We start from the raw sequence: 25,471 nt of genomic DNA, 5'->3' as shown, positions 1-25,471 counted from the left end.
TCCTACAATGGGAAAACATTGCATCAAAAGATCTGATAATTTATTTCAGTTCTGTAGCTTATTTAAGCTGCTTTTCTGTACTGCAACTTTTCCACTCTGTAAAGGTTGTCTGCAAGCAGATTATATATTTAAAGTGTATTTTAATATATTATTTTAAAAATCCAGAAATGCTTATTTTATACAGATCCAACTCGCATAGCAATCCAAATTCTTACTCTAAGTTACAAAATTTATTCTAATCAACCTAGGAGAACTGTTCAGGTACAATCTTCTGGATGAATCTTGCATGAAAACAAAGCAACACCACTTAAGTTACCCAACATTTTAATCTTTAAGATATTTCAGATAATGCTTCCATATAGTTGTAGGAAAAAAATATTTATTCTCAAAATGAAATAAAGTATATTCATACAAATTTGTCTATTTTCTGATTACGAAGTTTGATTTTCCTTGTTCAGTTCCGCATTGCCAGCATGGCATTTATGTCCCAAATGAGATTCCGTAACTGATCCATGATCTGCTTCAGTTGCTGATTCTTCAGTTTCAGTTTCTGCGGGAAGATTTTATGAGAAGATTTTTGCCATCAGTTGAAATAGTACACTCAGAATTTCAAGAAGAGTTAAGAGTTATGAAATGCTGTATGCATCTTTTTGTCAGCTGTCTGTGAGCAATATTAGATAATATATCTTCTTTAAAGCACACTCTTAAAATACAAGAAGGACTCAGAAGCTAAAGACCATTGTTAGAGGGAAATGCAATTTCTTTTCACAGCAGTCTTTTATCAAAACCCTGGATCCTTTCAACAAGAGCAAGCTTGTGGCCATCGGCCCTCTTACAAAGTCCAAAATACAGCACTTTATGCAAAGAGAAGGAGCTGAGATTTGAGACCAGAAGAGCTCAGGGAGCAGCTAAATTTATGCTAGTATGCATTGCATAGGCTGGGCGCTCAGAAAAGTGAGGTATTAGAAGTCAAAGTTTGAAAATCCACAAAGTCAGTCAAACTTTTCTACACCTTCTGCCTACATCGGTCAGTTCTGATGACCTAAGTGATCCTGCCTTCCCAAGTATGCTGAATTCTTTAAAACTGTGTACTTGCTTCTGTCAACCACAGAAGCATCTAAGGGGACAGAAGAGCAGAAAACTCATTTTCATTTGGGTAACCAGAACTTAAAAATTATGTCTCTACAGAATAAATTTCAGTGCATTAAGCCACTGCAGAATCTTCCTAACCTTTCATGTTTCACACTAATACACATATTTATTATCCAATTTATTCATTTTCCTGCTCAAATCAAAGCTTGCAAGAACTAAGTTACTGTGTATTGTTAACAGCAAACCCATGCACTTCATTTCATTCAAATTTGATATAAAGTCAACCTCCTCACATCAGAGATAAAATTCATAAGGGAAGTCCTGATTTCTAAGTAACGCCAAAGCACAGGAAAGACTTGCCACCATTCAAAATGTTTCAGGTTTGATGTAACTTTGTTTCTTCTGCACTACACAAATGTCAATACATTAAAAGAATAACTCAGTTCAGCATCTAAAGCAACTGTAACAGTGACCAAAAGAAGCAACAAAAGAAGCAGCATACTGAAAACCAGAGTCCTGACTTTTTACCTGAACAACAAACCAGTATTTTTTACATGCCCAGCTAGTCAGGCTCAGAAAGAAGTCTGGAAAAAAAGAAGCCTATTCACTTCAGATCTGTAAAAATGGTCTTAAGTAATACCCTAACTAAGATTAGGAGAACATCGTACTTTGAGAAGGGAAATATTTCTGAACGCACTTGGGTGGACATGTTCCCTGGAAGCAGAGCCCACACTCCGACTCCTTTCTGACTCCTGAGAAGAAGGTGAAACAGATATAGGACTGTTCATGTGAATTAATTCAGAAGTCCTAAGCAAGCATTGGACTGTCTTAAAATTATTTTAAAGGTTACAATGTACATTAATCTTTTTCCATTTGCTAATTCAAAACTATATAGAGCAAAGATTCCATTCCAAAAGATGAGAGAGAACTGAGAAAAGAATGTAGCTATGACTGCATTTAAATGACATAATTTTGTTTCCCTACAATACGTAATAAGATCTTGATGCTGTACAGAGTACAAGAGATGAGATAAACACGCACGTTCATACCTGTGGCATTTAAAAACATATTTCCATTTGCCACCCTCAACATTTAATCTCAGAGAAATCAAGAAACGTAACATCAAAACAACCAGCTTAATGCAAACTGTCACTCACTGATACCGAGGGCACGTCATTTCATTATTTTTCAAAGCCTTCACCAAGAGAAACGAAGGCTGAACAGTCAGTGATGATTATTTGTTAGACAAAGAAGAACCATTAACCTCTGGTGCTGCAGACTGTTTTCTCTTCATCCCTTTCTAACTGTACTGTTACATGTTTTTATGTAGATGTGCTCATATGAACTTTACATAAGCTATATCCAGAAGATTCATTCCATAAGACAATAATTTTCATTTCTTGTGCAACTATTATGAAACAAAAAATTTCTTGATCTTTGTGCTAGACAAGGGAACCTTCAAACTGGTTTTCATTTGATTTCAAGGTGTCTGTAAAGAGATGAGTAATATAATTTTTATTATATCTACCTGACGACAATCTTAACTCCTTTTCTTTGGTGTTCTTTTTTCTTAGCTCTTCTATTCCACTTTTTGCAGAGACAGAAAAAAACACCTAATGTGAAGCACCATCTCTGGATTGCAAGGCTGAGAAAACAATAAATGGCAGGGGGGAAATCTCCACTCCAGAGAGCACAGTATCTAAGCTGAAAAGCACGCAGTGATCTTCGTTACCAGTCTCTGCAGTGTGGGCCATCGTCTGTCACAGACTAGTAACAAAGATCACGACATATAATTAGCACGTCCTACGCCAGCACTGGCAGTGCTCGTCTCTGTTTAAGGCTTTACTGAATCAATAAGGACATCTCCACTTTGCTGTGGAAAGAGAGGCAAAATGCCCTTCCTGGGAAACACGCAAGTTCTGAAAGAAGCTTCTGCAGCAAGGACAAATTTTCATTTGAACAGATTGCTTACAAGTTGTGTCCCATTCCTCCCTCCTTCTCCTGAAATGACTTAGTTGAGCTCCGGACCGTTTCTCAGGATTAATGGTTGCATGAAACAAGAAAAGCCACTTCATCCTACACAAATGCTACAGCTTCTGCCTTCATCTGTTTTAAGGCAGTACATGAAAATTATCTTATATGAGGTAGTTTATAATGAATTTAACTTACGTATATTCACCTTATATCTGACAGGCACGTTTCTATTGTTCTGTTGTTCACCCTCCAACAGAAAGGAGATCTGACCAAGAAACAGTCCTGAGGGGTTTTCTCTGGAGATACTTACTTCCAGTGTGATCACCTCTCCACTTTGACTGATGCTGCAAATGCTAGTGTCAGCATGAGGCAGCTGACAAGGATTACGCCCTTCAGCAGCAAAATAGACCTTAGTAGGCTTAGGTCAGGTAGAGCAGTTGTGAAAACACATATGTAAGCACAGAAAGCAGTAGGTGAAAAAAAGAGGGAGAACCATAACAAACACCCAGACAGTACCTATCTTTCAAGGGATGTGCAATAAAGAACCTGACATGTTTCATACAGATTTGGATTCAGTGGGATGCAGTAATTTCAGCTTTGACCAAAATCCATTTTTGACTTAAACTTACTTTTCGTTCACTTTCATTTCATTTGAAATCAAAGCTGTCTAGACCAATCTACAAACTTCTTTCAGAGGTGTATGAAAACTTTCCTTTGTGCACTGATCCCATCTCTCTTCATATTAAGCTCAGTTGTCCTTCACATTTAAAAACCTAAACATCACTATGAGTCATCATTCTGCACTTAATTTATTTGTTAAAATTCTCTTCTTCAGCCTAAGATAATGATGTGGAAGAGTAAGACTACATTCCAACTGATGCCTGTAAAGACATCAAACGTATGTGCTTGTGCTCTAAAGGCATCTCTTCTGCTTAACAAAAACGTACTATGCCAGCCATAGTTTATACCAGCTTTGTCAGAGACCTTTTTTTAAAAGAGCCCTTCATAATGAAATCTCTCAGGCGAGGAGGTGGGAAAACAGTTTTGTAGTCAAAAGACTTGCAACATTATGCGTAGAAAAGAAAAAAGCTGTAAGAGAAAAAATGAATCAGTGCTTTGCTCCAGCTCTCTTAAAGCTTTCAGGTGATGTTCTAAATTATGGCTATTCAATTTATACTAAAGAACACTTTATATCATAATAAATACACGCATATGGCTATTTATATGTTTTTCAAATGGTTTAAAAGAGTATTCATTGTTAACACACTAACTTTGGGGCAGTTAAATATAATGTATTCATCATTCTTTATCTGCAGCTTTTTCTGATCTTGTTCACAGACAACTGTTCTGTCCTTACTGGAAATGAGAAACTGAGTTTTCAGCCTCTCTGCTAGCCTTACAGTGAGTAGGAAAATTGCTCGTGTTCCTGAAAACAGCAGGGGCACCAGTGACAGCCTGTGTTCCACTCCACGCTCAATACGCTACACGTATTGAGCCAGACAGCAAAGTCATGTATCCACTGCTCTGTTGCTCCAAGAGAAATAAGAGTGTTCATTAAAACAGTTTAATGTTTCCTTCACACTAATTATTCATTATTCAGTGATGAAGTCTGAAGACTTATTTACTGAGCATCCTGTAAGCTATGTAGTCTGTAATGGAATAATCCATTCCCATGGAGCTTCACCACCAAACTCCTCAGAGTTGCATCACCAATCTTAAAATGAGCATCACACAGATGTAAATCCTCAGTTATAGACAGCAAACTGAGTCCCACAAAGACTATGGATACAACGGGAGCGCCTGCTAACATTGTCCAGAGACATCTACAGTTCAAGTTCACCGCTAAGCCTTGTATTTTACATTTCATACAGTACAACATACAGTTTCCTGCATATTCAAAGGACAGCCATCACCAACTGTATGGGGAAGAAAGGACAGTTACCACAAATACCTTGTGGCAGAGACAAGGATAAAAATACAGTTCTTAAAAACAGCCTTCACTTACTACTCACATTAAATCTGTCCTTCTCAAATTCTGTGCTTATTCAATACACTCATGCAAACTACACACTACATAAACCTGGATTCTTATAATTTAATTTATGACAATTCTGATTCAATCTAAATAGTGCATAGTCTGTAACAATAGCAAAATAGCTCAAGGATTCTTCCAGAAAGGAAGGAGGGGAAGTGAGAAGAGGAACAAAATGTGATAATGTAATAAAGATTGTAAAATATGCATTCATATGAGGATAAAAGGGTATAATTGGGAATGTAGTTTAAATTTCTCCTAACTTTTCTCAACTTTGTAACCATGATGACACTTTGATAAAGGAACCTACATGAAAAACACTACATTAACCACTTATGCATATGAAACTGAAAAAAATAAGTATTGTATAGAATAAAATCTCAGAATCATAGGAGTTGGAAGGGACCTCTGGGGATCATCTTGTCCAATCCCCTGCTAAAGCAGGTTCCCTAGAGCAGGTTACAGAGGGAAGCATCCAGGTCAGTTGTGAATAGCTCCAGAGAAGGAGACTCCACAACATCTCTGGGCAGCCTGTTCCAGTGTTCTCATCACCCTCAAAGTAAAGAAGTTCTTTCTCATGTTCAGATGGAACTTCCTGTGCTCCAGTTTGTGCTTATTGCCCCTTGTTCTCTCACTGAACACCACCAAAAAGAGCACAGCCCCATCCACTTGACACTCGCCCTTCACGTATCTGTAAGCATTGATAAGACTCCCTCTCAGTGTACTCTTCTCCAGGCTGAACAATCCCAGGTCTCTCAGCCTTCCTCATGAGAGAGATGCTCCAGGATCCTAATCATTTTTGTCGTCCTCCACTGGACTCTCTCCAAAAGTTCCTCATCTTTCTTGAATGGAGAAGCCCAGAACTGGACACAGTACTCCAGATGATCCAGATCAGCCTCACCATTGCAAAGCAGAGGGGAGGAACGTTTCCCTGCCCTGCCAGCCACACTCTTTTTAATCCATCTCAGGATACTACTGGTCTTCTTGGCCACAAGGGCACATTGCTGGCTCATGGTCAACCTCTTGCCCACCAGGATACCTATGTCCTTCTCCGCAGAGCTCATTTCCAGTGGGTCAGCCCCCAGCCTGTACTGATGTGTGCGGTTATTCCTCCCCAGGTGTAGGACTCAACACTTACCCTTGTTGAACCACACAAGGTTCCCCTCTGTGCAGCTCTCCAGCCTGTCTAGGTCTCACTGACTGGCAGCACGGCTTTTTGGCGCATGAGCCACTCCTAACACCTTTGTATCATCAGCAAACTTGCTGAGGGTGCACCCCACCCTTTCAATCAGGTCACTGATGAAGATATTGAATGAGACCAGATCCAGCACCGACCCCCCGGAGGGCATCGCTCACTATAGGTCTCCAGCTAGACCACTGCTGACCACAATCGTCTAAGCCCTATCAGTCAGACAGTTCACCTCACTGTCCACTCATCTATCCCACATTTCCTAAGCTTACCTATGAAATACATCTACAAGTGTTGAGAGAACTGGATGATGAAATTACAAGACCACACTACATTATTTTTTTCAGGTGGTATTGGAGGTTGGGAGATGTTCCCAGTGAACAAGGAAACATCACAAGTCATCTTCAAGAAAGGCAAAGAAGGGCACCCAGCAAACTAAGGAAACTACAGGCTGGTCAGTCTGAGCTTTAATGCTGAAAGATTATGAAGTTAAATCCTTCTGGAAGTACGGTCCAAACACAAGATGGACAAGGTGAATGGGAACAGCCTCATAATATCCCTCATAGTACAAGTATCACTCTTAATGTTTCTCAGGATTGATTGTAGGGTCAGTATTTTTTATAGCCTCATTAATCGCCTATTCACACTTAATGGCCTAATCAGCATAACAAGTTTGTGGACTACAACAAACTGGGGAAAGTGGTCAATACACTCAGTGGTAGAAGTAGGGACCTCAATATGTGGGAGACAGACTGATGCATATCTCAGGAACTTCAACTAATGCGAATAGCAACATCCTACACCTAAGATCATAAAACAGCACAGGTCAAGAGCTGAGTGAATAAAAAGCAGCTTTGCAGAAAAGGATCTGATAATCCTGTTAAAACTTTCTGACAAGTTGAATATCATTTAGCAGTGGACACTTCTGCAACAGTGAAAACTAACATTGTGCTGCTATACTAGCAAGAGTCTATCAGGTCAAGTGAAAATATTTTTCTCCTCTCTTTGGCCCTGGAGAATGATTGTCCAATTTGGGGTTCAATACAAGACACTAACATACTGAAGAAAGTTTAATGGAAGGCCATGTAGATCGCTATCAGGCTAGAGCATATGATATGAGAAGCTGAGAAGGTTAAGGCATTATCGTATTGTTGTCTTCAACCACCTAATGAAGATTATAGAAAAGACAAAGCTAGATTCTTCTTGAATGTGCACAGCAAAAGGATGAGGGGCAGTAGACAAAAATTCACAAAGCTACTGGATACGCACCCGAGTAACTGGACCTATGATAGCTGGCCCTGCTTTGAGCTAGGGATTGAACTAGCCACTGAGCCTAAATTCTCTGTTCTTGCAGATAGCCATTTTGGGTAGCCTAAGCAGCAGGAAAATATGCTCAGTGTAGACTGATGTGCTGAGACAGTGCCCAAATAAACAACTCTTCCTCTCTTGCTGAAGTGTTCCTTGAGTCACACTCATATTTGGGGTGAAGAGGATCCCATAAATACAAAATAATAAATACACACAAATACTGTGATGGATAGTTTTAAAAGGAATCAAGTTTCTAGCATAAGCAAAAGTAGTTTTCAGGCAAAATTCTTCCCTGAAGAGATAGGCTAGTTGTGAATTGCTGTCATATTAAGGACTACTTCACAAAACAACACTGGTTCCAGTGCACAAGGGTTTCATTATCAAGAAAAGCCCTGAGGTAAATTCATAGCAACTTAACTCAAAAGGCTGTAAATTGTCTTTTCCACTTGTAGCAAGATTACGGTTAACCAGTTAGCAAAGATTAATTAAGAATATCAAACATGACTATTTCCAAAAGGGTCATCTGGAATGTCTCAGTAGTATTTCACATCTTTTCATTTTCAGCCAAATGTATCGAGACCACTAATTATGCAATGGTTTTCCTCAGTGCTTCATTTTAAACCAGTCCTGCAGCATCTAAAAAAAACAAAGCTGCTTTTGCTCCATTTCTAAAACCAAGCAGTAAAAAAGACTGCCAATAATGCAGCAACGTAGATTACAATATTCTCCGTCTGTAATTTGATATTTTCTGCTGTATTTCCTATCAAATGTACTACATTTGATACATAATGTATAATATTACATTCAGACTAAAAAAATATGAAGGCAGTAGAGAAAAAAGTTGTAATAGCTGCCAAATTACGATTTGCTGTTGCAAACAGTAATTATCTTCAGTAAAATCTTACAGGACTTGTATTAGCAAAACAATGCAAATACTAAACTGAAACTGGCACAGTAAACTATTTATTACAGAAAAAGAGTGAAATTCCTCTCTGATTTCCAACTCTGGAAAGCAAATACTGTTATCTGGAGTACTGTGTTCAGGCTTGGGGCTCCCAGCACAGGAAGGATGCAGAGTTGTAGGAGTGGGTTCAGAGGAGTACTACAAATCAAAGAGTCATGGAACAGTTTGGGTTGGAAGGAACCTTTATGATTATCTAGTTCCAGCTCCCCTGCTATAGGCTGGGACACCTCCCACTAGACCAGGTTGCTCAAAGCCCTCAAAGCCCCATCCAGCCAGATCACAAAAAGGATCAGAGGGCTGGAGCACCTCTACTATGAAGAAAGGTTGAGGGAGCTGGGCTTGTTTAGCTTGGAGAAGAGAAGGCTCTGAGGAGACCTCACTGCAGCCTTCCAGTACTCAAAGGGAGATTAAAAGCAGGAGGGATCCCAACTTTTTACACAGTGGGGGAATGGCTTTAAACTAAAAAGGGAAAAAATAGGTTAGATGTTAGGAAGAAAATCTTTACTCAGAGAGCGGTGAGGCACTGGCACAGGTTGCCCAAGGAAGCTGTGAATACACCATCCATGGAGGCATCAGGGCCAGATTGGACGGGGCCCTGGGCAGCCTGATCTAGTGGGCGGCAACCCTACCCATGGCAAGGGGTTGGCACTAGATGATACTTATCATTCCCTCCAAAGCCTTTCTATGATTCTATTACAAAGGAATAATCAACAGTTGTGGGAAGTGCAGGAAATAATTGTTTCACACAAAAGGTAGAGTTAGTGGGTACCAACTATATACTTTTTTTGTTTTTCTTGTAGTAGTGGCATATAGTTATAAGCATTCTGTTTAGTAACTTCTTGTATGGCCAAAGTCCCTTTTCATTTAAATCTAATAGGTTTCATTTAAACTTACAGTTGCTAGATATTATTGAATTGCTAGGACAGAAATTCATTACCTTGTAAACCAATCAATACTTTTAATTAATGGACAAGTACTTCTTAGCCAATATCATGGCATTAAATATTCTGACCTACAAGCTAAGTCTAATATAGCAGATTAAATAAATAAGATGTCACTGTGTTAAATTGATATCAAAAACAACTGCAGTATTTTGGAACTCTGCTACATCAACAAGTTCTTCTACCCTAAGAGTCATTGCTAAGTAAAGGAAGTATGGGATAGTTCCCACCTCTTCAGGTAAGGCTGCTCCTCTTCCCAGACAACTGCTGGAGCAAACCAAAACTATATAGTTTCAAGTCAGTGGTTTCTGAAAGGAGGTAAGCTTTTGTGTGAGCATGTACCAAACCTTTATATATTCTGTATTAGTTTTGTTTGTGCTTCTCACTGGGAGATAGTTACTGTTCTTCACACACACATAGATGCCACTAGAAAGATCAGACTGCCTGGGAAGTCAAGCAAGGACTTCAGCAACCCATGGAAGCTCCAAGAATTCAGATGTCTCAATAGTGCCACAGCACCAAGTTATGCAATAACACTTTTTTGGTATCAGTAACATTAAAGTCCAAAAAGATACTGTCCACTGTCCAAACAGAATGAGACAAGATCAGGACAACCAGCTGAAGGGAGAAAAGATGGGGAGTGAAAAATGTAAAAAGCTTCTTCATCTGTCACATTGGTTTCCTTGTCCCAGCATTTTCATCAATGCTTTATATTACTGAAATTTTGCTGAAAGAAATTAAGCAAAATTGAATTGGAGATGAACGTTACAATTGCAGAGGACTGAAAATCTATCAGGAGTGCCAGTAAAGCAACAGAGAAGGCTATTTAAGTTCAGCAGCCAGCATCAGAAATTAGATTAATCAGTATGATTCTACCTATTTTTTTTTTTGTAAAAATATGGTTTGTTTTATTTCTAAACAAAAAAATCAAGCATTTCCCAATCTGTAGTATATTGCAATTTCAATTTTGAAACTGGAAAAAGAAAAAAAAAATTAAGTGCAGTTTGAAAAACAAGAGGTTTCAATTTCTCTTGCAGCACATAAGCATTTGTTCACAAAAATATTAGAGAATGTTCAGCTATCTTCTTAAAATTTGTTATTGAAAATCTGAAAATAAAGTTTAGGCACTTACATGCAAATACAGGATTTCAGACCACATTTAAGCGATGGTTTGAATACATTTTTAATTACTGATTTACTACTGATGCTCCTCTAACATCATTAACCTTCTTAAGATTTAAAACTCATCATAAACATTTATGAAATTCGTTTCACAAGATCACGCCAGGGAGATTTTAAAAACACATTAGCATACAAGTACAACAACAAGGGCAAAACATGTCATAAAACTATCAAAAACATATCAAGTATGGACAGTTAAGCTTATTAGCACTTAAAGATTGCAAATAAATGTGCATAAATTCTCAGCGTAACATTACATACAATATAATGCACACCACCCTGCTACATCAGCGCTGAACAGAAAGAACTCAACAGGAAAGCAGACAACTGCTCATCTCCAAATTCACATGGTACCCATTTTTGCCTGTACGATATGCATGAATTTTTCTAAATAAATGGGTTATGAAGAATTTGGTGCATCTTTAATTGTGGAAGACAAATGCAAATATTGGAAATAATTCAAAAGCTGTAAATCCAGTGATAATTCTCTTCAAAAATAAATATTTTAGATGCTCGCTTCCTTTCTTCAGTTCTTTTTGTAGATTATGCCTGCTTTTTACCAAGCACTTACAGATATTACTGCCACACAAATACTTAGTTAATCCTATCTTTCTACTTTACAGATGGCAGGAACAATATTTAATGTTATGATCTGTTAAAACTACTTATATTTAATCTCAATACTATATTGTCATTTACTACAGCATATTTATTTTTAGATTTATATCTGTCTTTATTAATTGTACTCAATTGCGTTCTGCCACTCAAACTGAAAATTTAACAGCATCATAAGGTACTTTTTTTTCTGAATGTGTCAAGATTCAATAAATGCTGTACTTAACAAAAGAAATGCTCTTCCTCGCATTGTCAAAATACAGAAAGAAGCCCAGAAAATCCTCTACCAACACACATCACAATTGTGATAATACTGAGTCATCTGATGTTCAATACCCATTTTTTAATTCACTGCCTAATGTATATTTAGAAGTCAAGTAAGAATTCTTTCTTCTCCATCTGCATTGGCCATATCTAGTGGACTAACCATAACCTCAATATAAAATATTGATTGTCCCCCTCTGCTTTGCCCTAATAAGACCCCATCTGGAGTACTGCATTCAGGCCTGGGGTTCAGAGTTGTAGGAGCAGGTCCACAAAGATGATCAAAGGGCTGGAGCACCTCTACTATGAAGAAAGGTTGAGGGAGCTGGGCTTGTTTAGCTTGGAGAAGAGAAGGCTCTGAGGAGACCTCACTGCAGCCTTCCAGTACTCAAAGGGAGCTTATAAGCAGGAGGGATCCCAACTTTTTACACAGTCTAATAGCAAGAGAACAAGGGGGAATGGCTTTAAACTAAAAAGGGAAAAAATAGGTTAGATGTTAGGATGAAGATCTTTACTCAGAGAGTGGTGAGGCACTGGCACAGGTTGCCCAAAGAAGTTGTGGATACCCCTTCCATGGAGGCCAGATTGGATGGGGCCCTGCGCAGCCTGATCTAGTGGGTGGCAATCCTGCCCATGGCAGGAGGGCTGAAAGTGCATGATCTCTTAGGTCGCTTCCAACCTAAGCGATTCCATGATTCTGTGAATACTCAGAAGAATACACGCTGTTTTAAAAAGAGTCACAAGTTAAAATTGTCATGGTACCTAAAATCTACAGTAGCCTGTGCTACAGCTAAAAGAAATTATTTAACAATGGTAATTCTAAAATAGTTACATGCGAGAAGTTTGATGGCAGTCCTCATGCATATGGTCTTTAGTATAGCAGTCTAGAAACCTAAGCTTTGTAATGTCAAGGTGACATTTTCTATTTTATGCAAATTAATTTCAACTTCCTTACCTTATTTACTTCCATGATTTCTCTTCTCTCTTCACTAGCGAAACGAAGCTGACTAGCGGCACCACGATCATCGTGCTTAGAGCCATCTTCTTCAACATATGGAATAAGTTGCTATGAAGACAACAAACATCAGCTTTTAAAAAGAAGAAAAAAGGAAGAGAAAAGAAAAAGCTGAAAAGGGGAGGTATTAACATTTCCTTCCAAGGTTCAAACTTCCTGAATGGCAAGAAGTGCAGACAGGCATACTTCATCACCTTAAAACCAACAGTCTTGCAATGGCCTCAGTCAGTTCTGTGCTTCAAAAAGACACGATACCACGTATTACCATACTTAGACTGCAGGCAGAGCTCAGTATTAACATTTTAAGATGTTAATCACAGGTAATCCTTGTATTCTTGAACTCTATAGACCTTGATTTTAAAGTTTACTACTCCACACTATGAAATAACACAAACATGAAGTCATCATTATTATCAAGTATTTCAGTGATGTACTAAACATAATTTATGACAGACTTTACACATGGAGATTAACTACTTGGTTAATACCCTAATTATGACTTGTTATTTTATTGGTCTTCTGTTTGGCTATTCTTGAGATCAGGCCCACAGTTATTTAATAGGAGTTTCTCCATAGGGATTTTCCCACTGTAATCTCCTCAAGCACATAATGCACTGCATTTCTTTTCATAAGCTTTTGAGAAGTCAAAATCTTCTATAAAGAATTTCTAAATGAATATTAATGTATGTTTTTTTTCCTGAAAAAGTTTTTTTTAAAGAATCAGGAAATGCACTGGCTATAAAACACATACATGCTTTGTGTTAAAACTCTCCCAAACTAACATCTTATTCAAAAGTAATTATGACATACATACATTTTAAACATTACACACACACGAAGTCTGTTAATTTTCGGTCCTGAACCGAGACAAGCTAAAGCTGATAGCAAAAGTACACCCTTGATCATATACATATACATACAACAGACAAATGAAATAGTATTAAGTGATGCAAATAAGCAAGGCAGTTGCTCACGTTGCTCATAAAATGCATATTAACCTCTTACTTAGGTTGGGGTGTAATACGAAGCATTCAGCAGCAACCTTCAGTATTCTGGTGAAAACATTTACTTAGCTCTGAAAATCAAATTTTCTTCTATATATGCTTTTGGAGGCCATACTCATTAAGCTTATTGAAATGGACAAAAAATGCCATGTTAAGCTCTGCCCTATAAAGCAAAAGTAGTGTAGCTACTGAATACTCTTGGAAAAAGCTCCTTCTCTCTCTTGTGGAAAAATAATGTCCCTAAAGTAGAATGTCTCCTTTGAAAACTTCCCATCTATAAGAAAAGCTCTGAATTCAAATAAAGAGCTACACCTATAAAAAGCACTTCTCTCTAGTGAGAGAATTTTGTAACCGTATCTCCTTCATAGTAATCTATTGCTTATTATATTGGCTAAAAGTTTATAAGAACACCTATTAAATTAGCAGTACACGTTAATGAAAGAAATGTAATATTTTTACACCAATAATAACAGACTAAGTAACATTAGTAGACACTGACTTAATTGATGGAATGTAATGACATAATTTTTTGCCATAAACAAGAAGCAAACAGGAAACAAGAGCCAGAGGACAGCAAAATGGTGTTGATAGTTTCTCAACTCTATGTTCAGACACTTTGTGCAAGTTAAGAAAGGTGTGACATCAACCTAAATTTTATAGCCTGGGCATTCAATGGACTCGCCTTGGGACTTCCGCATTAAACGGCAGCAAACTAACAAACTGCTGCACAGCATTTGCAGTAAGACAGATAAAGTGCAGACAGATCTATCCCAATGCTATCTCATACAAAGCAAGGAGTTACCTTCTTATATCTTAAAATAACTACTGAAGTGGGTGTCTAACTTTGCAGTTACTATAGACTACTCAGAATAAAGTACAATGACAATACCGCCATTCATTAGCTGTGACGTTCAAAATGTGAAGGAAGAAGAAAGGCTGAGGAGGTATGGATATATATATATTTAAAGAGCAACAAAATCTAAGCAAAAAATTCAAGTATTCAAGACAAGAGGATCAGTGACAATGGTATTGCATACATTGTCAGACATCAGTTGTGCCCTCGCAGCCCAGAAAGCCAACCGTATCCTGGGCTGCATCAAAAGAAGCGTGGCCAGCAGGGTGAGGGAGGTGATCCCTCCCCTTTGCTCTGTGCTGGTGAGGCCTCACCTGGAGTACTGCGTCCAGATGTGCAGTCCTCAGTACAGGACGGACATGGATCTGTTGGAGTGCGTCCAGAGGAGGGCCACAAAAATGATCCAAGGGATGGAGCACCTCTCCTATGAGGATAGGCTGAGAGCTGGGGGTGGTAAGGCACTGGAACAGGTTGCCAGTGAGGCGGTTGATGCCCATTCCTAGAGACTTTCAAGGAGAGGCTGGATCAGGCCCTGGGCAACCTGATCTAGCTGTGGTGTCCCTGCTCATTGCAGGGGAGCTGGACTTGATGGCCCTCAGGGGTTCCTTCCAACTCTAAGGATTCTATGATTCTACGATTTTATGAATTGCTAAAGAATTAGATCATGAGCCACAGAATAATTGCCTGTCTTGTTCAGTGCAGTATCATTAAGAAGGGTAATAATTGGCAGTAAAAAAAAATTTTAAAAGGAGGGAAGAGCAGTATACATATATTTCACTAATGAGTTAGAAATCAGGAGTCAGTTAAGAAAAAAGCCATTAAGTAATTTGACTGTTTAAAAAAGAAGTTTGTCTATATCATTAAAGATAAGGTTAGAATGTCAGTCATTTAACAATATGATTGAAAATATCACTGAAAAATTGAAATAAGAATTTAAGAAAGAGGATCAAGAGAAATGATGTGACACTTCCATTCACCCTATCATAAAACATGAGGACGCAGGCATTCTGTTAACTTCACAGCAGCAGATACTAAGTTGGTAAAAGGAAAAAGAATTCCAACTATTTATAGAAAACTCTGTTGTGCACAAGCTATCACTGAGACCGTAGAACAAAAAGGCTTAAAGGGACTACTCCTTTTACTCTATGGTGAGCCTCTTTCGTTCTGTTAAAAAAAAAAAAAAAAGAAAGAGTGACTCCACTATATGTGAAAACTTCAACTATATGTGAAAATAAAACACATCAAAAGCTTCTCAAGTGGGTAAAATATTAAGCTGCTGCACATGAATCAGGAAAAGAGTGTGGTTTTTGGTGGATTTTTTGTTTTGTTTCACCACAGACTTATTCCACTAAAACAACCCCGTTAATAAAAACTTCCCCTGACGCATTTTTTCCCTAGAGGAAATAAACTGGTGAGTGCACGAAGAAGCCTGAGGTAAACAGCTAAGATTTTAAATGAAGTCTGTTTTGTAATTTATAGATATAGAAAGATACTCACTTCTATGGGAATAGGATCAAGTCCAGCACAGTTTTCATTACATTTGTCATAGACTAATCTCAGTTTTCTGAAGAGTATTGATAGCTGGCGGAGATGCTCCTGTAGTTTTCCCAGTCTGTCTTGATATGTTCCAGTATGATAAGTAACGCCATTTGGTAACTTGAGAGAATCAAAACACAAAAGTGTTATAAATATTATTTTCTCTTACAGGAATTAAATAATCTAAGATAAATCAGAGTTTTTTTGTGCATTCTAAAATTAGACTATCACGCTATTCTCACAAAAATCACTAAAATTCCTATTTTCTTTATCAGTAAAAATCTGAATTTTATTTGCTTATCTGATGTGCCAAATCTCTGCTCTCAAGCAGCTTCGTGTCTTCTACATCCTGGCCATTATCAATCTCTCCGAAACTTTCAGTGAATGCCTTAATCCACGCTTGGATCCAAGCATGGATGCTGTTGCTATCTTGCACCTGAACCCCAGGTCACATTTCAGACAATCAAAGCAAATTCAAAGTAATACTCTGTGTATCTATACCTAAAATAATTACAGAAGGAAATTCCAGGAGGCATGGAAATACAGGGAAAAAGGGAACAGGAGTGATTATTTGCATGTTTATCTCTGAAGCTGAGTGCATGCACTTCTGCTGTCAACAGAAAAACATGAAAGAAGTTTGCACATTCTCTTCAATATGGAACCAAGAGGATTCTGTCCACTTTAATAATGAAAAGAATGGCACAGTATTTGAAATGGAAAATACTACAGAAGAATGATAGCACTGATCAGTGACAACTCCTTTAAAATTAATCCCTAGAGTTAGCAAAAACACAGAATCATAAATGGCATATAAATACACTTCACTGTTCATAAAAGGAAAACAGACATTAAGTGTATTCAGAATATATTTATTGTGGTATAAATGACAATTCAGCATTTGTGAATGTTCTCCATGTTCACTAAATACACATGGGCAACCAAATGTATTAAGAGTGGTATATGCCTCTCCAACCAACCCCCTTTTTCAAGGCAGTTTACCCTAGTATGTATTTAAATGTCCCAAGCAATCTCCACTTGTACATAGTCACTTAGTAGTAAAAACGTGAGAAGGAAACTGATGATCATCAAGTTAAAATTCAAAAGAAAAAAAGTCTCCTCACCTGCATGTTCCTCAGTAACTGGAAGATTTCCATGGTTCGAAACACAATGTCCTGCACGGTCTCCTGGCCGATACGGCAGAGAGATGCTGTATTGACCTCCCTAGCTGCCTGAGCCTGCGTCCCTGAGAATGCACCGGGAGGCATTCCCGCCCCGGCCAGAGGGGGGGTTGACATCTCTGGATGCTAACGGGTCCCACTGAACCAACCTGCAAAAAGACAAGACAGTGACCTGTTTGAGACTATTCTAACAAACAAACTTCTGTACTATGGCTATACCGTTCCTTTGCCCAACAGGTTGTCCTATCTGAGATAAAACCACTCAACAAATATGAGAGGGCTCTGCGACATCCCTCGGCTTTGGACAGGACTCCTCTCATCACCACGGCTTTGTTGGGCCCCACACCCCTCGGAGCTGCACGCGGGGTCCTGCCTCTGTGCTACAGGGCGATACGGAGGGCTGGCTGCCCGACTTTACACACGAAGCTGCCGGCCCTCCCGCACGGCTGCGGGCCCCACGCCGGCCCAACAGCCCCTCACGGCCCCTCGCATTACGGCTGCCCACACCGCAGCCTGCGGGCCGGGGCACTGCGGGCCGCTCCCGCCGGGCTCCTGGCACCGCTCGGCGGCTTCAGGCCCGTCCCGGACAAGCAGGCCCACGGGCGGCTACCAAGGCGGTACCCGAGGGACCGCGAGGGCGGGTCGAGACAGAGACAGCGATAAGGCCACCCTCAGCGCCGAGAGGCGGCCGTACTCACTTGGCAGGGGGAAAGGCTCGGAGCGCCGCGTTACCGTGGAAACGCAGAGGCGGAAGCGGTGTGCAGCGCCCGGAAGCGCGGCAACGCGAGCAGGAAGTGACGTCAAAGCAGCGGGGCGGGGCTGTACTCGGTATCCCGGGGTGTGTGCTTGTGGCTCCTATCGTGGGGTTAAGAAGTTAGGCCAGGCTTAGCGCGTCCACAGATGTGACGCACCCCTTGTCATGAAGAGGAGCATCTGGACATACTGTTTTTGGCTGGTCACGCTGGGAAATTGTTGATTGTGTACTGTGTTAATTTTATCAATTTATAGGTGTAGCACTGCGCCTTCTTGTATAGGTATATTTTCACCAGTATAGAAAAGCCTTCCTGTTTCACAGGAAGTGTTTGAATGGGTATGAGATAATTCTGTGTTGCCTGCCCTGTGTGCTTATGCTACTCTAATGTACTTCATAGAACCATATAATCGCTTGAGTTGGAAGGGACTTTTAAAGGCCATCTAGACCGATTCCCCTGCAATGAACAGGGACGCCTACAGCTAGAGCAGGGTGCTCAGAGCCCTGTCCAGCCTGACCTTGAATGTCTCCAGGGATGGGACATCTACCAGCTCTGGGCAGCTTGTTCCAGTGCCTCACCACCCTTATCCTAACAACCTTTTTCCTTATATCCAATCTAAATCTCCCGTCTTTGAGTTTGAAACTATTTTCCTTTGTCCTATCACAACAAGTAGTTGAACTGGTGCTGTTTCAAAGCACAAACAGTGCTTCCTGTGCAAGAAAAAAGAAACTCCATCTAAAAGACACAGGGCAGGGTTTGTAGGGACTGGTAGCTATTGAGTTGCCAATGCACTGCGTGGTGTTTATTGTCTGTCTTTATAATGGAAAGCAGATTTCTTCACAAGCAAAAAATGGGGTCCAAGTTTCTCTTTTTGCCATTGATATCTTACCTAGAACTCTGATTTTGACAGTAAGTGCCTGAAATGCAGAAGAGGGCATTTAAAGTAGTTGTGCTATATTGAAATGATGTTATGAATGATCTTTTGTACAAAATGCATTGCATTTGTAGTGCTGTAAAAAAATATATATATAAAAACCAGAAATGATTCATAATATACCACCCTTGTTTAAGAAAGAAGAAAGCAGCCAAGGAACATTCAGGGACAGAACTGTACAAGATTGCTTTCAGAGGCATTTTGCTGCAGAAAGCATGTTTTTTTCCTTCAGATTAATGAGGGGAAACACCACCTCTTTGCCTAAACTGAAGCTTTTGTTGCCTGGCTAAATTCTCTTTATAGCATGCTCTTTTAGCCAAGGTACAATGTAAATAATTATGAAGTATTTTAACAAAATTTTAACATTAAAAAAAATACGAAAGGAACTTCTTAAACTGACTGAAAAAAAATTGCTTATAAAAATGAGAGGGAGATATTTTCAGACAGCAAAAGAATATCCCACTGTGTCTGGCTAGACAACGCATGGGAAAAGCAGCCCCCAGAGAATTTCTGAGGGCTTATGTGAAGGCTTGCCTCTCAGTTTACTGTACATTAAGGAAATGATGCAAGAACTGTTCAAGAGCTGAGCACAAAGGATAATGTTTTCCTCTTTTGATTGTGTGCCCAAGAGCTCTGTTCACACTGCTTAACTTGCTGCTCCAAATCCGATGGCATCTTAAGTTCCAGAGAGTAATGAGCAATTCAGACCACCTACTGTTCAGTGCTGCCAGACACAGGCTCCATGTACAGTCAAATACTGAAGTATATGACTGCTTCTTACAGTAGGCAGTTGAAATGCAGAGCCAAGTCTGCATGCAAAGAGTGCTGAAGAACGTTGCTAGGGGGCCTTAATGTTCTTCATTGCCAATGTGTGGAACCATCTAAGACTGATTTTTCACTACTAGGAAAAAGAATCTCCTTTCAGATAAGGAATGTTTTTATGGTTGGATGAGAAAGAGATGAATATACATTTTGCTTTCTAAAAAAAATCAGTTAAGCTGTCTTTATGTATCTTCAGTTTGGTCTTTGACCAAACTACTTTCATCTGGAAGGTGTCCAAATCAGACAGCTCATCTTTCACATCCGTTTCAGTTTCTGTGGCATCAGTTCAACCAGTGTCTTAGGATGCTGCCAACTACTACATAGTGTCAAGTCCCTGTTTTCTGTCTTCCTACACAGGGTTGTAGAGAAGCTAACAAAAACCTAACAGAGAGCATAATCTACACAGGATCTTCTAGTCCTGTGGAGTTTAAACCAAATTTCTAATTAGAACTTTTTAAAGAGTAACTAGGTCAGCGATTATCATTTTCATAGTAATAATAGCTTATGATTTTATAATATTCTAAAAGATTCTAACTCAAACCATGAGCAAGTACAACGTTTGTGTGGCTGTGTTTTATCAAGAAAACAAAAATCCTCAATAGTGAGGTAAGAGAGTAACTTGTTTTCTTTCAAACAATTTTCTGTAAAACAGTCAATGTGCTTGCAAGGCAGTGTGAATCATTCTATTTGAAAATAAACAGAAGTGGTGGAATTCCTGGATCATTATTTGTTTTGCTTGTGTAAAGAAAAGTATGCTCACTCTCAGGTTCCCCTTGTGGTATTTCTTAGCAGCAGCGCTTTGATACTGCTTCCAGAGTGACAGATGGGCTTTGGGGAAATGTGTTAACCAGGAAAGGACTTTCATTCTCAGTCCTGTCCCATTCTGTGTTTATGTGTGGATTCAAGGAAAAATAATGGGACTTTCTGGAACCTTTGCCAACAATAAACAGGCAAGGCACAATTTTATTGTTACCAAGCTGTGATAGATAACAGCACAGCACATAACTTTTTTAGTGTGTTTGTGGCCGACACAGACAGTAAAACTGGGTGGAGTTTAATTCAACATTTATAGGCCAAAGGAAACTTTTAGGACTGTGATTAGGCGAGGTGGATTGTGGGGTTTTTGTGTGTGTGGTGTGGGTTTGGTTATTTTTCCCACAGTGTTTTCCCCAGCCAAACAAGTATCTCCATCACCTATGAAAGCAGCGGTATAGAGGGAAGCAGGACCATCCATGATAGTGCTAGATTGGATGAGATAAATCAAATCAGCTGGGAGTCCAAAGCTTCAGAGCACGGGGTATAATCCATGTCTATGTATGTCTGAGAATAGATACAGCAGTTCTCTGAATGAAGGAGAAGCTGTGAATCAAGCAGTTATAACAACTCTGCCATTGTGTGATTCTGTCGTACAACACTTTGGTGCAGCAGTTGGTAAAAAGACTGCAAGAGGTCAATGTGGAAGCATCCCTGCTTGCTTCTTTTCTCCTTCATCCTCCATAGTATCCTGTGTGCTCATGGAAGCAACTTCCATGAATGAGCTTATCTGTATTTGCCCTGTGTTGCTGGCGCATTCTGCTGAGGGTGAGTGATGCAGGCAGTGACCGAATTCAGTGGTTTACCATAGCCCAACCTCTGCATGTTCACAGAGTACACAGAATGATTTGTAAAACTCTGAATTTCAGAAGGGCCTTATGGTGTTCCCTTAGATATCATCGGGACCTGCATTACCTGCATAACTAAGTCACATCAATTTCCCATGATATGAAAACATGGTAAACTTTACAAGCTTTGTCAGATGATAGCTGTCAGGTGAAGTGTGATAGTTCAGTGTACATTTGATGGGTTTAATGCATGATGTAGCCTGCTTTCTTTTTTGTCCTTTTGTAGCAGGTACTGCAGTTCCATTTCTTGATCCTGACAGGTCTGTTACATCATATATTCTCTACCTCTCCAAAGTTTTCTTTTTGACCTTCACTTCAGAATTATCATTGTTGGTCTATTTCATGCTTCTTTAAACACTTATAATCACACCGCAGAAAGTCAGAAATTGTTTTTGTTGGTCTTTTACAGCACCTAAAAACTAGTTTCATCTTCCAGTTTTAGCATGAAGACTCTTTACATGGTAGACCAGTATGCCCAGTAGTCTGTATTCTCAGCGTAATTGTGACATAAAGAAAGGATCAAAAGGAAGTGCCCAGTCATTTTGCAACCATTCAGTTGCTTGTCTTTGAAGAGACATCTTGGATTCCCAACATGATCTCAACATTGTGACATTAGACCCAAACCCACTGGCAGGCCAATCCTGTTTCCTTCGGTCTCTCACTGTCCAGCTCCTCTCCCACAGCCTATAGATATATTGGTGATCCAAATGCTGACACTGCAAATTAGTCAAACACAACAGCATCTTTTTTTTTTTTTTTTTTTTTTTTGCTCCAAAATAACTTTAGGCAGCATATGACTTCTTGTGCTAGATATTCAGATATTTTCCCCAGTACTATTTTTCCTGAGCAAATGGTATCTTGTGGGACTAACTGTTTGGACAAGGAGTTTTTCCAAATTGCAGTTTATATAAACTGTATGTCTTCATCAGCCAGATGTGCATTAATGATGCCTGTGGTTGGATTTTCAGCATGCTTGTCTGATGTTTTCTCCTGGGGCTTGCACAAAAATGGCTTGGAAATGGAACGTTTGCAAAGAAGCAGATGCTGGCAAAAGAAAGCATTACAATGAGATGTAAAATATGTGCACTGTAATTTATATAGGCAACTAGCTTCTGGAAAACTTGACCTCTGTCCAGCAGAGGACAGAAACCTATCCAAAGAGACTGCTAAAGCAGTGACTGGTACCCAGTGGGACAGAGGTGGAAGGACTAATTATGTTTTTGCAGCTGTTACACCAATGCTGGAAGTATGTTGGTGACAAATGACTTTGTGGTGGACAGCACAGTGGCTAATACTGGAGAAAAGCTAGTATACACTGCGATTTGACTGCTTATGTGCTATCAGCATTATAATCAGGTGTGCAAGGGTGACTTTTCTCTTCAGGGGTCGCTGCTAGTATGCAGTTTCCCACTCACCCTCTACAGTTGGAGCCACAGTTCTCATTAAGGTGCTGACAGATTATATTCCTGTGACTCACTCCATAGTAGGAGAGAGAAGGATCATGTGCTATTTCACAAAATATGTCCTTGTTGTGTAAAATACCCATGCTGTGCTCTGTAGTAGGTGACGTTTTGTCCTAGGCTCTGAGAGACACAGCTACCTGGGATTTCTCTCATCATCTGCTTTTAATGGTTTATTTCTCTCTCTGACTGTAAACTACTATTAACAGGTGAAAACTTTCTCTGACTTCACAGGAACAAGCCCATGCCACTGTCAGTTTGGGGAGAGGAAGGGGCACCACCTATCCATCACCTGACTGCAAAAAATATTTGTATTCTTAAAGTACTGTAAGCCTCACTGTTGTTTCTTTTATCTGTGGCAAGGTATGTTTTCTTTCTCCTGTAACTTCTTTTTAACAGCAGAATTAATTGTGATTTATTCTGTGTCAGTCTATCTAGATTCTGTGGTTTCCTTTCTTACAGGTTCCACAACCGCTCCTCCATGTGAATCAGATATTGCATGCAAACTTGGATGGCATGTAAATCAGATATTAACAGGTGGTAAGATTGGCCCTTCTAGTTCTACAAATCTAGTCCCGGGAGACTTTTGCATTCTCGTCAGTAGCTCCATGTATATGCACATAATCATTCATTGAATCATTCTGCCTCTGTTACATCCTCATTTGGACACTCTTTCATATAATCCATTCATCACAAGATGCATTTTGCTTGTCTTATTTTCTTATTGGTAGCTTTAGAATGATTTAAAAAGAAAATGACATGTTATTTAGTAATGGCAAATACATTACGGTAGCAGTAGAAGACTCCAGGGAGAAGCATAACATCATTCTACTATGTGAATGCGGAGAGCAGTCCCTGTCCCAAGCAGTTTACAATTCAGAGATTGTGTATTTAACAGCAAAGAAGATAGATTAAAGAAGGAACTGATAGCTTCTGGGTAAGTTGTTTGGAGCGTCCTAATTTACCATGAAAGAAGTCAGCAGTATAGAGGGTGTTACCGGAAAAGTTATAAGGACATGAAAGATATATAGTGCGGATCCCGTCCACAAAAGCCATCATCTCTCAGTGTAAGTCAAATGCCACTTGTGTTTTCCCTGTGATATAAGACTATGTGAACTAGGAAATGGAACAACAGATAGAAAAAAGCATTGCTGGAGGCAGATGTTTGAACACAAATCATCCCTCCAGGCTGATGCACTATTGCAGGGTTCCTGGATCGACTCATTGACATTATTTATGCAAAACTTCTGGCCATATTCCCTCTGGCCAATGTATTACAAGCGATACATTACAGAATTGGGTGAATTTCTTGTATTTCTCCAGAGTTTTCTATCTTGTTGCTATACAACCTTCTAGATGTATCTCATAATTACTCAAAGCAGTAATTTTCTTGTAATAGCCTGGAAGCTAAATGCAACACCTGGCCATTTTTACTGACCACATTCCCAGCTATTGCAGGCTTAGGCAATGGCAAAACTCATTATCTTGCCTGATCTGTAGTAATTGCACGTGAGATTTTAGGCTTTTCTTATAATAATATATCTCCTAATTTTAGGTCTATATATCCTAATTTTATTGTGGAGTGTTGGAAATTGTTTTGTAACTTACAGGGTATGCCGTGTGTGAAACAGATGTTCAGTAGACTCTGCATAGCTGCAACTGTCCTGATAAATGTTCATTGGGCTTCTCTCTAGGTGCGAGGCCAATTGGCATGGAGCAGGCCACATGCATACTGTCTGACTCTTTAAACTTTGGAAAAGAGTAACAACACACATACTACCTACTGGGAATGATCACTCTCATGTTAACTTCCAGGCACTTGGTGGTAGAGTGCTAGCTGAGCAGGCCAGAGACGGAATCACAGGTGTGCAAAATTAAAGGGATTGGAAAGGACCTCTGGAGATCATCTTGTCCAACCCCCTGCTAAAGAACGTTCCCTACAGTAAGTTACACAGGAAAGCATCCAGGCAGGTTTTGAGTGTCTCCAGAGAAGGAGACTCCACAACCTTTCTGGGCAGCCTGTTCCAGTGCTCTGTCACCCTCAAAGTAAGAAGTTCTTTCTCATGTTCAGATTGAAGTTCTTGTGTTCCAATTTGTGCCCCTGCCCCTTGTTCTGGCACTGGGCACCACCAGAAAGAGCCTGGCCACATCCACTTGACACCCACCCTTTTGATATTTATAAGTATCGATAGGACTCCCTCTCAGTCTCTGCCAGGCTGAGCAGTCCCACATATCTCAGCTTTCCTCATGAGAGAGATGCTCCAGTTCCCTCATTGTCTTTGAGGTCCTCCACTAGACTCCCTCTATAAGTTGCCTTTCTTGGACTGGGGAGCCCAGAATTGGAGACAATACTCCAGATGTGGCCTGACCAGGGCAGAGCAGAGGGGGTGAAACTCCCTTGACCTCCTGGGCATGCTTTCATTAATGCACTCCAGTCTACTCTTCTTTATGTAATGCAGTCTCACCTTAAAATGTAGCCTTAACAAACTTTTTTAGAAATTTGTTCTTATAACCAATATCTTTGAAATGCAAAATGAAATGGAAGAGGAGAAGGCCATTAAAGAGGAAACCTCATAATCTTGTAATCCTTGGCATTTTAAAAAGGAAAAACGGAATATAGCGGAATTTGAGTTCTGGTGTTTTCATTATTATTATTATTTCAGGAGGTCTTTAACGTGAAATGTAGCATGAACAA

The 25,471-nt window shown here is 39.6% G+C and overlaps 1 protein-coding gene and 1 long non-coding RNA gene across 2 annotated transcripts; one reads left to right on the top strand and one right to left on the bottom strand.

Annotated features, from left to right (window-relative positions):
- Positions 19 to 17,968, bottom strand: MED30 (mediator complex subunit 30). Its single transcript, XM_021387356.1, has 5 exons — positions 17,846 to 17,968; positions 17,091 to 17,296; positions 15,931 to 16,089; positions 12,517 to 12,627; positions 19 to 550 (listed from the first exon to the last, which is right to left on the bottom strand). The coding sequence occupies exons 2-5, from the start codon at positions 17,262 to 17,264 to the stop codon at positions 455 to 457; spliced, it is 540 nt and encodes a 179-aa protein (XP_021243031.1). The 5' UTR covers positions 17,265 to 17,296; positions 17,846 to 17,968; the 3' UTR covers positions 19 to 454.
- LOC110393909 lies at positions 18,043 to 24,712 on the top strand. The gene is made up of 4 exons (XR_002435258.1): positions 18,043 to 18,127; positions 23,011 to 23,139; positions 23,239 to 23,316; positions 24,592 to 24,712. It is a non-coding gene; the product is annotated as an uncharacterized LOC110393909 (long non-coding RNA).

Source organism: Numida meleagris, chromosome 2 (genome assembly GCF_002078875.1).
Source record: "Numida meleagris isolate 19003 breed g44 Domestic line chromosome 2, NumMel1.0, whole genome shotgun sequence".
Lineage (NCBI taxonomy): Eukaryota > Metazoa > Chordata > Aves > Galliformes > Numididae > Numida > Numida meleagris.
Note: the sequence above shows the minus strand (reverse complement) of the source record. Positions and strands in the feature narration are given on the sequence as shown.